The sequence below is a fragment of the Labrus bergylta genome, chromosome 2 (assembly GCF_963930695.1).
Source record: "Labrus bergylta chromosome 2, fLabBer1.1, whole genome shotgun sequence".
In the NCBI taxonomy this organism is placed as follows: domain Eukaryota; kingdom Metazoa; phylum Chordata; class Actinopteri; order Labriformes; family Labridae; genus Labrus; species Labrus bergylta.
In genome coordinates, this window is record NC_089196.1 from 21,997,122 (window position 1) to 22,015,871 (window position 18,750).

The 18,750-nt window shown below is 40.9% G+C and overlaps 1 protein-coding gene across 1 annotated transcript; it reads right to left on the bottom strand.

Annotated features, from left to right (window-relative positions):
• Positions 1-3,979: 3,979 nt before the first annotated feature.
• snx18a (sorting nexin 18a) lies at positions 3,980-17,513 on the bottom strand. Its single transcript, XM_020643893.3, has 2 exons — positions 15,628-17,513; positions 3,980-5,430 (listed from the first exon to the last, which is right to left on the bottom strand). The coding sequence occupies exons 1-2, from the start codon at positions 17,159-17,161 to the stop codon at positions 5,177-5,179; spliced, it is 1,788 nt and encodes a 595-aa protein (XP_020499549.2). The 5' UTR covers positions 17,162-17,513; the 3' UTR covers positions 3,980-5,176.
• Positions 17,514-18,750: the final 1,237 nt, after the last annotated feature.

Here is an 18,750-nt window from a genome sequence, read left to right on the forward strand (position 1 = left end):
CACAAGCACAGTCAGCCTTGCATGTTATTCTTTAGTACCAGCATTGAAAAAAACTAAGAACAGGTAACACTGCAACACATTATGAAGTGTTTCTTCAGACAGTTTTTAATGTGCAGGTGCTTTATCAAAATGCACGCTTGAAGTGATGAATATGTTAATAAAAAAAAAATCTACATTTTCGCTTTACAACTTAAGGATTCCTCTGATGTGTTTCACACTCCCAATTAGTTTTATGATTTAAATCTAAGTTTAACCACTTAAAAAATGGTGGCCTATTTGCATGCATTCTCTGCAACAAATATCAACACACTGCTCATCCTAAAGCAGCTATAATTCATATACAGTATATCAATAACTGGCTGCAGTAACCTCCAGCTATACACAGGACTTTAATGTCATTGTAGCTCATTTTTTTTCCTTTTTTTTGGGGGGGGGGGGGGGGGGCTACTACTAGTGTGGTCCAACTGGGGCACTTACTCATGACATACCATTAGTTAACCCTTTATATCTCCAATAATCACACCTTAATTAATTACATTAATTTAAATTCAAATGTATAAAATATGTTATATTCCTGTGTATTGGTTTTTTTTATTCCTTAAAAAGTAACACAATCAGATTTGAAGGGTGGCCCTGGCAACTCCTGACAACCCCTTGAGCCTCCCCTGTTATTTAGTTGACAACTTTGAAGGTTTTTTTTGTACCTTTTTTTAGTTAACCCCTCAGTGCTCTCATAGCCAGTTGTTAGTGGTGGTTAGTTAAATGGTCATGAATACACCACATACATTCACCAGGTAGAACAGAAACACAAGTGAATTACTTTAATTTGAAGTAAGGACCGCTAACATTTAGTTATCTAAATCCTATTTTTCCAGCACAACTAAAGCCCTTTACTAAAGGAACACCAGACAGCAGCTGTTCAAACACATCATGTAATAACAACATGGCCTGTTCTTTTTCATACGCACACCTGGACTTGAAAAATGGTATTTAATCTCAAACAAACCATTTCCTTTTAACAGAAATCCTGTGTTTGCTTTTGCACTTCCTCTTTCAATATGGTAGAATTACAAGCAGGGATATAAGGATGAATAGAGGGCTAGGGATGAAATCCTTGTGGTTTTCCTCGGGGGCTTTTCCTGGCATTATAATGTCACATTTAATCAGCGACAGCATCAAGGAGAAATCAGGGTCAAGCACACAATGACGTTTGGTGTGAAATGACTTCATGGAGTGTGAGTGCTCTAAAGAGAGTGCATTAGTTACAAATAGCAGATTTCAAATGACGCACCGGTATCATGGTTGTAATGAGGCAGAGATGAATGGATGTGTATAAAAAGGCATAATGACATTTTCAAATGTAGAAGAACCCAAAGTCCAAGTTTTGAATCTTTTTTTTTTGTCTATTTCACGGAATTATTTATTTATTTGTTAGGGACAGTGCATATTAATGAACAGCTGTAACAATTACAGCTGAAAAAATGCCACATTACAGCAGAAATGTACCTATCAGACCTGAGTGTTGCACAGAGAGGGTGCAACAGGAATTGGGCGTGCTCAAGGATGTCGAGACACTGATTCAGTCCTTATGAAAGCATTGTGGTCAGCAGCAGTGTCTGTGCCAGGTCTGTAGAAGGGGAAACCCTGTTCTTTCAACTCCTGTTCTGCCTCTCAGTGCCAGCAATTGAAGCAGAATGAAAACAAACACATTTCATGGTTTGGTCACGAGTAAACAAGGCTTATGAAACTGAAAAATACCCCAGATGTATAAAGACTCATTTTAATGAATAAAAATTAATGAAAATAAGCTGTCATATATTTTTTTTTTTGTTGTTGTAAATGAGCAGCTGGAATAGGGCTCGTCCAGAGTTTCTCAGTTTTGGGCGCGTCACCATACTGACAACAAAGGTACAGAATGTTTCTGGGTCACAGTGAATTCCAAAGCACTGCTGTAAATTCAAAAAGGAGTCATCCCAGTCTCACAGGAGCAGCGATGACATCTTACCAAAGACACATGATGTTTCTTATTAGAGCTGAAATGCTTTGACTTCCATAATATCAAACTTATTTCCATGTGTAACATCTCTGTGATTTCACCAGTGTCATGCTCTTTTATCAACCCCACCACTGTAAGGTTCCGCTCCGCTGCCGCTATTTTGGCTGCCACTTTTGTCACACTCGATGTTTGTGCCTGTTGAATGTGGTCAGCTGCAACGTCTGAACTGACATCTGTTGTTTCCTGTATTTTAGACTGTGGTGAGTAAAATGATCCGATAACACGAAACAATTTCACCCTGCATGTTCTTGCACTAAACAATAACCAACAAACAGAAACGACTGTAACATGATTGGTCTAGACATATGCAGAACTATCACACGTAGTATGTAGCAAGTGGAGAGTGTTGCATTTCTTAACCAAATCCTCTTTTCATGGCCTTATGTTCTCACCATTTATCAGTTTTACTAATTCAAAAGAACCAAAGCATACGGCCCAGAAGAGCAAGAATATATATATAAAAAAAACAGGAGCACCCATTTCCTCAGGCATTGGCTGTATTGACAGAAGGCCTGAGGGATGAAATGACTAAAGGCTGTGTGCATCTTGTTGAGTTGATGTAGAAAATAAAATCCTGAGATTAGAATAGAAAAATATAGGACTTAAAAGGGAGAAGGAAATGTGTGAGTTTGCACATCCTAAGTGGGCTTTGTTAGCTCCCACATGCAAGGATATTATTAGCCATGCTAGCAGTGTACCCCATGTTAATGTTGGTCTGTTGGTCCTTCTGTTCATACTAAAATATACATCTTTAGAATTGAATACCATCAAATGTTGAAACTTTTTGATGAAGTGCCATGATTTTGGGATATTCCCGGCTTCCAGAGGATAATTCCCAGACTTTGTTGTCGCCTGGACTTTTCATCTAGACCTCCATGTAACTTCAATACACGAGTGAAATATCTCCACATATATATATTTATCACTTATCTGTGTGCATGGGTTGGTTCTCAGATGATGTATCCTGTTGAGTTTGATGATTTGAGTCTAATGCCATCTTATAAATCTACATACTGTCCATTAGTAGTTTTAAGTGAGTATTTCAGGAAGGGCTTTTTGTATTTTGGTGTTGAACTTTTGCAGACGAGGACGGAGTGGAGGGGGAAATCTTCATTGATAATCTGATAGTAAGAACGTATCAATATTCATGAGTCATATCTACAGAGCTGGCTGCTTCTTAAAACCCTGTGGTAATGAAGCCGCAGCATTCTGTGACCTTCTGCTCGCCATCACCTCTGTCCAACTGGATTGCCCAAAACAGACTCTGTTGCAGTTTTTTCTGCCTAGAGATAGTAAACAGAAGGCCAGCATTGCACACATCTTTCAAATGCACGGAAATTTATTTATTTTTTTTTGGTGTGTGAGGGTGAAAATGTTATCTTTAAAGTGCTGTGATGGTTATTTTGGTTATAGGCGGTGATGATGACAGCTCATGAAATATTCCGCTAGCTAATTTTGACCTTTTCCTGCTCACTACGTGTTCACTGTCATCCTCTGCGGTGCTTCTAACAGTGGCCAGATGTCCCAGATGGCTGGCCGGGCTCTGCGCTGTCAGCAGATCTGTGAGCAGAGTGTGAGCTTAGCATGAAACACTGACAAGGCACACAAGTCCTCCAGGGACACAGCCGAGGAAACCTGCAGAGCCGAAACTGTTTTGCTGTCTGATGTCTTTGGGCTTTCATTAAACAATACCAGTGGCTAAATAGCACAGGTCATATAAAGTCTGTAGTTTGAGTGTCTGAGGCTTTGAAGGATCATTAATTAAATTAATGTGTCAGCACATTCACATTATTACATTTTCTTTTTCCCAGTTGTTTACTGTACTTAGCCTAAGACCCTTATCTCAACTGGTTAGATATCTCCAGTCTAATAAAGAGTGATGATATATTTCAAGTGCATGACAAACCACACAGGACCAACCAGCAGCTTTCTGTGAAGGAGGAATTTATTTTGTCTTACTGCGTCAATGTTAATCTCTCCATTTTCCAACCAACATCTTGAAGGTTATAAACAGCAGTTGAACTGTCTGTGTGCTATTAAAAAAAAAAAAAAGAAGACCGCATTATTAAAACAGGGGAGGAGCCGTCTAACAGTCTGCCTCTGATCACTACCCAAACACTAAGACTGAAAAGCAACATTTGTTGACAATATCAGCTGTTTTAGAAAGTGTCCATCATACGCGTCCCTTTTAATCTGCAAGCACCAGTGCTGGCTGTGCCATGTTTAAGGCGTTGGTTCCTGTTGTTAAAGCAGGTAATCCTTTTCTTGATCCTAATTGTTTGTCCCACTGTGAGTGTTGAAAACAAAAGGGAACAATCTGGGGGAAGAAAAAAAAACCCACAATCAAACTATATTATCTCCCTTAACGAATACTGCCCTCGATCAAAGCACAGTGATGAAAATGTTCTAGCTTTGTAAAAACAAATAGAATATATTTCTACATACAGTTATATAAAGTTTTTACTAACTAGTAAAAAAATGACTGGAGGCGTAATCTGAAGGCACTGTGAGACAGTGGTGACAGAGCCCGCTCAGGGAGGAGACTGTAAACATTTCTTTATGTTCATCTGAGGTTGGAGAGACACCAAAGGCAGTGGAGCACGATTACTCCTGGAGTGGCAGTCACTTTAAATAAGCAGTCAGTTAAAAAACTGTGTTGCAAGGCTTAAAAAAAAAACATTTGATACTGTGTATGAAGTTTTGCACCTGGGATGCAGGTGGCAGCAGCAGATACAAGGCTCTCTCTCTGCAGGTCAGAATGATGATTAGATTTCATTCACCCATGCACCAGAAAGAGTGTCGCAGCGTCACCACTGATCTCATTAAATCAAAAGGCATAAGACTTGTTTTTGTGTCAGTTATTAAATTACATTTCCTCGCTAAAACAAGGACATCCAGTCCCCCCAAAAAATGTTGCCAACGCACACAGAGGAACCTGGATTTAGTAGAAATGTCCTTTTACTGGAGTGTAATCTCCTTGAATGTCCCTCCTGCTGGATGAACAGCATTCACAGTATGTGGTGCTGGCTGCTGCTTGCCAGGTCTCCACTGGCTGGCCGAGGAAGGTGCATGGTCATGGATCGCCAAGGTTCTTAACCAACAGGTAAGACCATCCATCCATTATGCATTGTCATATTTCTGCAGAGCCTCCTCCAGCTTGCCTGTGATATTTTGGAAGAAGGATATCTGCTGCTGAAGGTAGTGCTGCATCTGCGCCTTGAAGTCTCGCACACGGATCTGGTGGAAGTGCTGGATCTCAGCCAGCGTGGCGCAGGAGATGATGTTGCAGCGCTCGTTGATGCCTTCTGCCTGTGCCCGGTCCATCTTGCCCTCCTCCACATGCTTGTGGCTCTCTTTCACTTTTGTCAAGGCCCCTGTTTTGTGGACAGAGTACAAGCAAAAATAGATTAGAAAATTAGAATTGTGTTTATTTGTGTTAATTTGCTCTATGATGAGAAACAGACAAGATGCTATTTTAATCCATGTGGGAAAACAGCCAAGAAGAAAGCAATGTTCCTTCCTTGAGACATGAGCTTCATACCAAACATTGACCTCATCTAACATACATCTGACTTCCATACAGATCACCAGGAAAGTTCATTATTAACCTGAAAATCATTTGCCATTGAGATTCAAGAGCACAGCCCGATAGTATATTAAGAACTTTAAGGAACTGCTCAAAAATAGTATGATGAACACTCTGTCCCAGAATCCCTGAGAACCACATCTGTGTCTATAGTTAGGGAATGTGAGGGGGCCGGACTCTAAATGAGTCTATTAGATTATGTTATTTTAAGGTCTTTTCTGGACAACCATTTAAGGCAATTCTGCTGGCAGTTTGATTCCACCTACCAATGACTGTTGGCATATTGGGCGTAAAATAAACATGGAGAACCGCTTTTAAATTATGAACAACTCTGATTTGTTACACTGAGCTATTCTTTAATACTGATGTCATGGTTGAGCAATTTGCTGTGAGCTAAAGCTCTCTCTGAACAACAACTGTCCAGTAATAGCCTAGAAACCACATCAAGGTACAAATGTCCTCTCTAGTAAAAACAAGGAACATGGGGCAATAGTAAAACAGATATTCCGATTAAAAGCAATCATTGTCTATCATCGTCTAACAGACGACATAAAGCTCTGGGAATAGATGTAAAAGTCTCAGTGATTCCGATGAAACCAGCAGTGAGCATTAAATAACTTCCTTTTCCCTGTGGTGTTTACGTCAGCAACATAAATGGCTTCCTTTTTCTGTTCATTACATCTAAGAGTCACGTCCACTCATCTGTTGAGCCTCAGTTCAACAGTAGAACTGAAATTATACAGAGAAGAAAGGAACTTTCGAAAAGTGTTGGTTTGTTGAATGGAGGTCTGATCGATCACTTGTGATGCATTCACCAACGCTTGCTGATATGTAATTGGTCAATACAGCTGGGACTACTAGAGTCTTTCTTGTCCAAATATGAAATTTCAGCACCCCATGTGGTGTTTTTCTTGGCTGCAATTAAGAGTCTGACCTCAGATTTTCATACTTGTGATGAAGAGCTACAGTACAGTATGCAGCAGTTTATGTTACTGTCTTCTGCACAGATCAGGTCGAGCTGTTCATTTTCTTTTCCTGGGATGAGAACCTTTAGCCTGAATGCATTTAGCATGGATCTCTGAGGAGCTTATCTCAGTCTTATCTGAAAGACTACTAGTTTGAAATATACCACCTGGAAACATCACAGCATTTTCTGAAATTAAGGAATCTTTTAATTTAAGTGAACTTTGACAAAGTCTGAAATTTTCCCTTTGAACAGAATGTGAAACCTCTTCAACAGTAACAACAGAGGGCACAGTTGTAGTGAAGGATAATTAACAGATCCTTTCAAACTAATTATTTCATATTGAGAAACTTCATTATTCAAACTACTTGATGTTTCTAATCATGTTCATTTGCTTTTTGTCAAGTCAAAGTTTATGTATAGCACATTTAAAACAACCTCACTTGACCAAAGTGCTGATAAAGTTAAAGATTATCCATTCTTGTTGGACAATAATTTGTTCACTACAGGTGGAAGTAAATCATAATGAGGTCAGATTGCACCTCTCCTACACATCTATCAAGAAACTAACTTGCAAAGAAGAAATCTCACATACGACACTCATACTGAGAGTATGACACCTCTGAGTTTCCACCCCGACAAGAAGAGCTTTGCTGTCGTCTGTGTGGTGGAATCTTGTGGCAAAACAGGATCGAGTCATGTTGGTTTACAAACCTCCCATTTTGACACATGTCAACCGTCACTGCAGAATCTTCATGCTTTTTTTTTTCTTTCCAAACCTCTGCAGAGTTTTTGTTGCTGCAGAAAAAAGCCTTCAGCCAGACTGGTGCCAAAACAAAAAAAATTAGCCCCACAAGTTTCCAGACAGATGGTTGGATGGGAGCAGAAGGCCGGGTCAAAGCACCCTGAGCTCATGACAGATGACTTATCAAACTGTTGACATTCCCTGACCCAGTAAAGGAAGAAATGTCTGCAGCGATAAGCTTTGCATTGAATTTAAGCGTAAGTGAAAGGCTTAGACCTTCTGTCTGATCTAACTACCAAAAAATGTCCAAGCTGAATTCCTAGAGGACAAACTAAGAATGAAACATTCCTTTGGGTTGTGACAAAATGTTGGAAGCTGTTTTGATGAACTCTGCAGCCTTTGAGATATCTTAACCAAATGCCTCACTGCTAGTGAAGTAAGTTGTTGAAAATGTAGAACATTTCTTCATTCCAGTTTTGAACCATGAAGACTTCTCGTATTTTATGTGTCTGTTTGTGTCACTTTCTGACTTTCTGATTTATTGGGGGGGATAAGAAAACCTGAAGCAGACATACCTACTGATTATAAATAAAAATGTATATATATATATATATATATATATATATATATATATATATATATATATATATATATATAAAAAGACAAGTCTTTCTGTTTAGAAACACAGGTACCAACACTGACTGACTGTATTCAGGTAAGATGTTAAAGAATGTAGGTCACATGTAGTAATCGATCTAACCAACAAAGACAACATGAACTAAGAAGAGTGCACCTTCAAGCATGGCTTATCCAGCTGACAGACAAACGTCATCTCTGATCTCTGGCTTTAAGGCCTCAGGGGAAAGCGAGATTTTACGCCCTGAAGGCATGAAGTCAGACTGTATTGTCCTGTCATTGGATTTTCAAGCCTTAATGGGAGCTTAGTCACCAGCAGCAGCACTCTGTTGAAGTCTGATTCAGCTGACTGTTTCCTGAAATGTTACCACAGAGGACTCACTGACCTCAACCTGCATTCATCTACCCATCTTCTGTCTAACCTTTAAGTTCACACACACAAAAAAAAAAGCCTCATGGCTGCTTACCACGGCTAAACACTCAGCACATAGGCCAAAACATCCCAGCAAACACAATCAAATTTGCTGACGAAATCCTCCCAAAAAGACACGTCTTTGCCCTTCCCCCCTCAAAATCTGCCCAGTTTGCCTTCTGGCTGTCGCTCCCTCAGCCGCAGTTTAACCCAGATCTTTGAAATTCCTCTAATGCACAACAGACTGAACATGACAGAAAGAGACGCAAAGATAGAAGCAGAACGGAGACAGGGGCTGGAAACCAGAGAGACAAGAACAAACACAGCTGTCCAAAGACTTAAATGCCAATCCCAAAGGTGTTTACTGTACCTTAAAGGTCTCCAGCTTCCTGTGCTTTGAAGCTCACTAATGGACTAAAGGGGAATAATTGTTACCATGGAGACTTTATGGGAAAGGACCAAGAGTTCAGTCAAACAGAAGACAGTGTCAGCAAGCTGAACTGAACAAAACATCAGTTTTTATAGATGCTGCAAGATGGAACTACTGAGTCAGGAAGGGCTGTGACATCAATTCTACTCAATGTTGATTTTATTCTGCTAAATATTTCCTAGAATTTGATTTTTTTTTTTTGAATATTTGGTCTTTTTACTGTCAAGAGAAATATACAGTTTATTTGTGAACTTTCAATACGACTACAGTGATGCTCCAGTAACAATTCTGCCTACCCTGTTCTCACTCATAATTTCCCATGTTACATTCTGAAGCTTTTTAATGACGGTCAGTTTTAACAAGCTGGCCTTATCTGTCCAATAGCTCTACAACACACTCTCTTAAATTAGCCTATCATTCAGCTTCTCTATTTTGACTTTTTGCCTTTATTGATCGGAAAGCTGAGGAGAGACAAGACTTGTGGGGAGGAGAGAGACGGGTTGACGTGCGTCACAGTGCTGAGTTAAATGTTGCCTCCACCTGTCAATCACTGCCCAGTCTAAGCAGATGTATTCATCTGTCTCACTACCATCACCAGTAGTAGGACTCCAAGAGGAGAGGTACCAAGGCAGTGGGAGACACTGTACAGAAACTATGAATAGAGCCCCCTGGATTAGAAAATCTCCCTGTGCAGTTGCAAGTTTTTCTTTTATTTAAGACTTTATTATCAAATATCATCTGATATAATAAACTGTTATTGGTATTTCAGACACAAGTCTCTTCTGACTAAAAAATATTTGAAAGAATTAAATGTAACAGTCGTCAGTACAGAAGAGCAACTTTTGACTGCTAATTCATTCAACATTATATTTGATGTGTTGCTGTACAACCCTTGCTTATGCTATCTTTGCTTTACCAGGTTACAAAGCGGCATAGCACTAAATTAGATACATAATAAATGCTGTAATGTAAGATTTAGAGCTATCAGCATCATCTACAGTGATTAATGAGGGTTGATGCACGCTGCTGTGTCACATTATAAATAAGATATATTCCGGATGAACGCCCCTGATAGAAATCCTTCCTGGCTGGTTGGAGGTGGCATCGACTCCCCCTGGACTAACTGCAGGCAGCAGCTTCAGCTCTTACGTAATCCTCCTGTTACACAACAAGAGCTACTGCGAGCCGGTGACCTGAACAACCAGCGGCAATCCCCATCTCATCACTGCACCACCTCTGTCATCCATCTGTGCTCCAGAGGACATTTTCACAGCCTGAAACAATTCATGAGACAGACCTGCACAGGAGAAATGTCAGCCAAACGTCTGACCTATCAGGAAAACCATGAACCATCTATGTTCATAAAATCTAGCTTCTCCTTTGTTTCCTGCCTTTGTGTTATCCATGTGTGTAATAAGATTTTGATGAGATCAGACGCAATCTCAGTGCTGCCTGCGTAGATAAAAAATAACAATGGAAACAGAAAGTCAAGAGTAAAGTCAAAATGAAACTAAAGCAGACCAAGCTAAAATGATTTCATCCACAACATCACTTCAAAAGATTACATTGATTAAACACAGATAGGCTTTAGCTTATCCTGCTGGGTTTGTGTGTAGGAGAACTGATTGTGCAAGAAAAACTGATCATTGTGAACTTTGGTTTGCAAATGTGATTGAAGACAAACTTCTTCACATTAAGTTCACTAACATGTTCTGCTTGCTGCACACAGACTATTTTCTCAGCCTGATATACAAACAGTCTTCACACTTTGACTCACTTAAAGCTCCTGAGAGGAGTTTATAGCTGGTTATGAAACAGACTTAAATGAATACTGATGCCTCTTTATGACCTAGAAAAGCAAAGGAGACCATCAAAAACAAGATTGATTATGTCTATATATAGTTAGTTCATGTGCGTGTCACTCCTGATGTCAGATAGGCGATTAGCAGCTCACTGTTAAAACAACCTTTTTATAAAATGTTAACACCAAAAATGAATTGTGTGCCCCCCCCCCCCCAACATTAGCCATTAAAAAGGACTGGATGTTGTATCAGAAAAAAACACTAACGGGGTGACTAGTGGCCTAGTGGTTAGCTCACACGCCTCATGTACAGTGGCTACAGTCTTCAAAAAGCGTGCAGCCCGGGTTGGAATCCGACCTGTGGCTTCTTTGTGCAAGTCATTCCGCACTCCATCTGCCCCCCCCAAAAAAAGGAGAACACTACTGACACATGTACAGTAAAGACCAGCAAAGTTATAATAATGCTGTTTTGTCCACAGGGGGCGCCAAAATCAACAAAACCAGTACCGGTAAGTTCCACACAGGGGCTTTAATTAAAAACATTTTTTCAAAGATGGGGGTGGTCTGTCCTATTTAAGCTGAAGTGATGATATTCTACAGCCTAAAGTTGAAAAACAAGTTTGTCCTCTAAAACGCACTGCAGGCAAGGTCAATATTATCACACTGAGGAACTTGGAAGTGTTTGAACAAGAACTTACAGCACTGAACTGTTTCCATTTCAAAATTCACAAGACAAACGGTTTGAGATAAATAAGGAATATGTTTTTTTTCCCATCCCTTCATAAGCTGCTGGACCTTTAATAGAGCACCACATATGTAGTCAAATGTTTGCATATGCAGCTCTTACTGCTATTAAGGTTCAATAACGCTAAATAAAAGCATGTGAACTTGAGTATAAAAGCACATGTATCCTCTTTGAGAACTGGCCACAGCAGAGTGAACCCTAAACTTGAACTGTAAACAGTAAGCGTTTATGAAACCTTCTTCTCCTTTCCTTTTTCTCAAGAGCCTGACATAAATAGAAACAAAACAACCTGGTGCTGTCACAGCCACAACATCAGCTATGGACAAAAATAAACAGCACAAGAATAAATAATGTGAGGCTCAATGTGTTTTCGAAAGCACCACCAGACATAATGTCAGCATTATTATCAATGTGTAGCTCCATGCGAATGGCTAATGGCGTCCCTGAAGAGGTGGAGATCAATAGGATAATACTTTGTGTCCTGATGTGGGACAGATGGGATTACATAAAAACCTGTGTAGTGCCTGAGGTCCTAATGACACAGATATAGGAAGCAAAAATTGAATCCAGCCAAAGATAAGACTGAGTGCTTAGAAGAACCAAGCAGTGATAAGTTATCATATGATAACCTTTTAAATAAGGTCGATGGCCAATCTTTTTACTTTTAAACTCTACTTGTACAGTAACTGTTTGACTTTCTGAGTTGAAATCTTCATTACTCTCCCACCAATGCATTGCTTTAGAAATATTCAGTTCACAACTGGTGAGTTTATGCTAGCCCACTTGTGCTGCGGAAATGTGTACTCTGGTCAATGACATCAAAGGAAGTGGTCTAGCTTCTCTTCAGGTGTCAAACAAAAGACAGACAGAACATCAGCACTTGTGGACATTTCCTCTACACATTTATCAGGAGTATTAAAACAATATGCGGACAGGATAGAGGGATGAAAGAAGGGAAGTGTTTTCAAGAAATGTGAGCGGCTGCAAAAAAAGGCAAAGGTAGACAAAAAGGCCAGACTAACTGCAGAACATGTTCCCAGCTGGTTCAAGCCGCACAGTTTTGTCCTGACACATTAATGTGCAGTTGAAATTACAGCTAACAGTGTTCATGGTTTCATTAAAACCAAACCATTCTTTCATGTACCTTTCCTGCTAATTACAGCCATTTCACTGCAGTGTTATTAACGGTTCTCTAGTTCTTGGTGTTTCCACAAAACCTCCAGGAGAGTAGACAACATAAGTGGACTTTAGAGTTTAAATGTCAAGTAACTGTGCGATTAGTGTTTGCATTCAATGGAACATGGAAACATGTACCGGCAGGCTTTTTGAGTAACAAGCAGCTCTTCAGTTGTTCTGAGTGAGAAAGCTGCTGTGTTTAATGTAATGCAAGCACATTAACAGTGCTAATATATCACTGTCACTACCATGCTGCATAATGCTGTCTTGTAGGTGCTGGCAAAAAAAAACAGACAGAGTTTTAAACCAAGAATAAACTGGCATGATTCTGAATTTATGTCTTTCAATATCTTTTTTAATTAAAAATAAACGAGGAATGGTTCTTCTTCACTGGCATAATTGCATGAAAAAAAAATCTTGCCCCACCTGAATAAAAATAAATAGAGCAACTAAACAGCCTCAGTGCACCTTAAACAAGTGGAGATCAAAGTAATTTCACATTAGGTATGCTGCACGGCGCTCTAATTTAACGTGCTACATGATTCCATCTCTCGCATCAGCTTTGTTCCCAGTCTCCCACTGTGGTGAAACCATGTTTCACTACACTCTGTCATCTTTCCATTGCGCCCGCAGCAAGGTCTGCCATGTGTGGTATCAAATCAAGAGTTTCTTATCTGCAGAATTAGGCCGGGCTTATCACACCACGCTGTGTAACTGGCTGCATCACCTTATTTGGGCTTTGTGTGGCCTACGTGGCAGACTGGATTTGAGCTGACTGGGAAGTTTCTGTCCCACTGCAGCCCAAACACACTCTGTCCTGTTTCCCCTGGTGTTTTCTATTGTGGGGTGAATGGGCCAGTGTTTGTAGGGGACAGAAAATGATAAACAAAGATGAACGAAGACAAGGTGGGGGAGTCAAACACAGGGAATGCTGTTGATAAAGATCTCTCAATCACAACAACATGACTCTGGCAGGAATAAACTTCATGGATGAGGTAATGTAATCGTCCTCATGAAAAAAAATGAGGAACTAACTCTGTCTACTTCCTTCCTTATCTTTGACAATATTGGTGGGTGGAACATTGTTGGAAACATTTAGGATTACATAAATTTCCAACTTGACAGGATTCATGATTTAAGAGGTGTCTTTGAACATTTTAACACAGACAAAGGGTTCCACATTAATCACGGCCCTGATGGATCTTACTCACAAAAACAATATTCTTTTTGCCATCAAAAATGGCCTTGGAGTGGCTTGCTGAGGCAATAACGTTTTATCCTAGCACCAGGAGCCTATCACACGTACACTTCCACAAGTATCCGGATTATTTGTACAAGCAAAAGCAAACACTTAAGCTCTAGAACCTGTGGAGCAGAGAAAGAGCTTGAAAAGAGAGACTAATCTAATAGACTCAGACAGAATGTATAGACCATATGTTGATAAATAACTTTACTAATATTAATAATGATGAAAATATGAATTGATTCTGTAAATGTTGTTTCATTTACTGAAGTGTCAAAGTTAAGGAAAGGGGCGTTTCCCTTCATTTGATTGATTGCCTTTTTTTGCATTGTTTTTATGAAAACTTCTTTCTGGCCAACAAAAAAATGTACTTTCAATTTAGAAGCTTGGTGTCAAGTGAGGAAAATCAAATACCCATCTCTGCAGAAATGTTACATATCCATTAACACAAGTCACCAGCAACATGCTAAACTTCAGTCGTGGTTGTACAAAGTCACAATTGCAAGTTATGGTTTAAAAGCCAGCAGAAGACATTACATTGGGTGACTCTGATTGGTGGATGAATTCTATTTTCCTGGCCAGATCTGAAAGCCGTGTGAGGTCAGTAGGTTAGAGCACTGGGACTGTACATAACGCATGGAATGAAAAGGATTAGTATATATATCATCCTCTAATGTTGGGAGTGTAGGCCCGTGTCTTATTTGGTGTCCTACATGGTAATGTTCCATTTTCATGGGGTTTAAAAACAGATACATGAAAGGCCCACATAAAGGCACAAGCATATTCAGAAACCAGTCCATCAGGGATGATCTTCAGAACGACAGAGCAGGTTATTTTCAGTTGCATAGTTATATATAATTGACTTATCTTTCCCTTTAGAAAAGGATGTGATTGTTCCACATTTTCACACATGGTAAAAAGAAGTGAGAGCTTCCTTCTACTGCCAAAACGCCAAACCTCTTCCTTTACATTGTTGCCTTTTATGAGAGTGACATTTTGCCACACAATAAGAACAATCACTGTGTTAGGGTCACGTAGGAGGATGGCCTAGATAAGTGCAACATTGACTTTCTGTGCAAAGACACTCGTGGACAATCATTTACGAAGTAGTCAGCTTGAAATCTTATTTTGTGTCCCTGTTTTAATTAAAAAGCCAGGAAGGATATTCTCCATCTCTAACATGTTGTACTTCCTCTGTAATGGAAAATCACATCCAAAACAGGAGCAGCCTGTTTGATTCAGCAGGTGGGGCAAACTACGGGAAGAAGCATTTTGACTGATTTCCAAATGCAAACACGACATATTTGTTTTGCAAAGTGACATAAGCTGTAGCTGTAACCTGACTGCTGGCTGCTGTTGGCAAAACTGCCTGAAACAAATAAAGGTTGTTTATCCGTTTACAGCCAGCAAACACACTTACATCTTTACTTCAAAACCTGTTTTTTTTTTAAGCTTAGCCAAACATGTGGTAGGAAGCAAGCCTTGCAGAGTGGATTTATGATGCCAGAGGTGCCATACCGCTTTATTTTATATGTCGATTTGCGATGGATTTTAAATTGCCTAGAACACTGGGATTATGAAGCATTTGTCAAGTTTTGACTAAGGTTTGTCTTGTGTGTTTTTTTGTTTTTTTTTACCAGTCAGTTAATTGGATTTATGCAGTCTTACTTTGAAAAATAACTTTAACAGTCATGGGGGAAAATGCAACTATCCATAACATTTTTACCATCCGGTTTCCTGATGCTGTGAATAAACGGAATAAATAATAGTGTTAATTGGCCTACCTGACTCCTGTGAAACAAATGTCAAATGATAGTGTTGTTTTTTTTTTACCTTTCTGGACATGGATGATGTCTGGGTAATTTGCCAAGTGTCCTTGGTAAAGAGCTAATAAATCCATGATTGGGTCGAGGTCCTTTCCTGGCTGCTCAGCAAAACACTCTCCAATGGCTTCATATGTGTCCCCGGTGAAGGAGATGGCCTGGTTTAGTCCAGTAGAGTACACCTGCTGGTCCATCTCAAAGGCCTGGCTAAGGACCTTGAACGACAGCCCCACTTTCTGATACTCTTTCTTAAAGCCGCTGATCTGCTTGCGGGCAAACTCGTTGACAGTGGCGTTAAGCGTCAAGGTGCTATCGTCCATCCTCTTGGTGAAAGCTTTGAATCCGTCTATTTTACTCTCCACCTCCTGGAAGTCAAGCGGAGCAACGGGGGGGCTGATGGTGAGGAAAAAGTTGGCTCCAACCATCTCGTCCTTCTCCGCCTTCCTCTTGCCCTGCTTCCAGGCCTTCTCGTCTGTGCTGTTGCAGGTGAGGAAGTGCTGGAAAACGTCGCACCTGGCAAGGACAGGGTGGCTGGTCATGTGGTTCATCCACCATATGAGGCCTTTCCTCCTCTTGGAGATGAAGTCTTCCTCAAAGCGACCCGTGGCCTGCTTCTCGGGGATGTGCGGCACTGAGATGACAGGAAATTTCTCCACCAGCCGAGCGTAGAGCCAGTCGAAGTGCTTATACCTCCTGTTCACCTGGTTCTGAGTGTGGGTTGGGGTCAGCTTGTAAGAGATGTAGCTTTTCATGCCCTTGAACTTGGTCTGTTTCGTGGGGTCGTCAATTGTACAAGCGAAAGGGTAGGGGTTTTCCTGCCACTCAGGACCGTACTGACCCATCACCACACAAATCTTATCCCCATCCTTCACAAATCCTGCCGCCTCCCCGAGCACAAACGCCTCTCCTCCTGACTTAACAAAGGTAGAAAACCTGTTCAGGTTCCTACTGACTGTGGCCGAACTCTTTGCTTGCTGTGCGTTACCTCGGGACATTGAAGATGTTGTCAATCTGTAAGTAGACGGCCCATTGCCTTCATAGTCATGATACCTTCCTCCAACCGTCCCTGGCTCATCTGCAACCGTGGAGCTGTCATCCCAGTCATCATCCCAGTCATCATCGCTTCCAGGACTGGACTGCTGGTAGGTGTGCTGCTGCTGCTGCTGCTGCTGTTGCTGTGCTGCTGGAGGTGGTGGAGAGAAAGTGGCGAAAGCAGGCGTAGAAGGTTTCGAAAAGTTACTCTGAGGCTTACTTGAGCCGTCAAAACCTCCGGGTGGGATGTTGGCGTATCGTGAGTCCGGGTAAGTGTCACCAGATGTGCTGCTGCAGCTGTTGTTGTTGAACGTGGTGGAGGCGGCGTCGCTTCTCAGTACCTCCACGTAGGAAGCGGGGAACAGACCCCTCTCTCCTTTACTGTTCACCCCCTCGAACCAGCCATCAATGTCCTGTTCGCTGTACAAAGTTAGGACTTCGTTCTCCCGCACGGACACCTCCCCGGGGTTCTCGGAGTTGAAGTCGTACAGCGCCCTGGCTCTGAGCGCCATGATTCACCACAGCTGGAAGCAGGCAGACCGGGGGACAGCGGGCTAACTTACGGCTGCCTCACCGGAGCAGGAGGGAAGAGCAGCGGGCACGCAGGCTAGCTCAGTCAGCCCAAAACTCCGCGTAAAAACTCCGCGTAAAAACTTCCCACCGTGTGCGAAAAATGCTGTTTAAATCCCTGCGTAGTATCCTTCTTATTCCGTGTAACCTAAGTGGAAACGACGGTTGTGGGCTATATGTGAAAAGGTATTTTTCCGCTACAACAACATTAATCCGAGCCCCCTCGGTCTCCCTCCGATCCGAGTCGGACGCTTCTGCCTTCATGCGCTGCGCAGCAACCGCACGTCGACCAGGCAGAATAATCGAGGGCGGAGCTACGAGATGCTGCAGTCCACCCAGACAGCACAAATCAAGCGGCCTGCGAGCGCCACAACAATGCTTCTGAGCAATTGTTGAGTGCTTCGTTAACACACACACACACACACACACACACACACACACACACACACACACACACACACACACACACACAAACACACAAACACACACACCTCAGACCAGCCTGTTAGTGTCTCATGCAGAAAGAGTTGATCTCAGAGCAAAGAAGAGGTCATAATAAGGAACGTGTTGCCCCCAACTGCTAATGCGATTACATTTTAACCTAATTTTTATAAATGTGGCCCACTACGGTCATGAGTTTCACAGAATAATGATAAGTCTTGTTTAGCCAAGTGTATAATTGATCTGACTCAGGGGCGGGTATCTGGCGTCACATGCGGCCCCCATCAACCCTCAACATGGCCCTCAGGTAAATTTTTACATATCAATTAATTGGAAGTATTTAGAAAACTTGACAAAATCTGGCATGAAAACACGAATATCTGAAATATGTCCATAATAATATTGGATCACTGATATATGTTGAGTTAAATTTGAGACATAATTGAATGTAATAATTTTTGTATCCTACAATTTGGCCCTCTGGCAGTGAGAATTCAATTAAAGTGGCCCTTGCTGTGACCAAAGTTGCCCATCCCTGATCTGACTAAACACGTATGACTTTATTTATTCTTAATAATAGTGATGGTTATTTTAATAACAATTGGGCTTATCAGTAGGAACTTGTATATTTATATTATTATTAAACACATTTCCATCAAATATTTTAGATTTTATCAGAGTCCCAATAATTGCATGCATGGAAGAAATGCATTTGTGATTCTTTTCTTTCCAATTACTTAAAATTAGATTTGTATTGTCCTTTTCATTTCTGTATCTGTCCATTACATATAAGCTGACATACTGATGCAGAGGTCTAAAATAGCTTACAAAAAGGGTCCTGATGTGGTAAATAATCTTTAAAAATTACTGTTTTCTCTCCTTAAGTTCCAACAAAATTATTAATGCTACACATTCAGTAATTTCAAATCTCCACTCTCCAGGGAAGTTTTACATGTTTATAGTTTCACATTGAAAAGATGGATGCGTGAATACCTCCTTTCAAACACAAGTTTACAGTTAAAAAAAAAAAAAGAGTAGGCCCAAAAGCCTATGCATTGTATAAACCCCGCTTGGACAAGCAGAATATAAA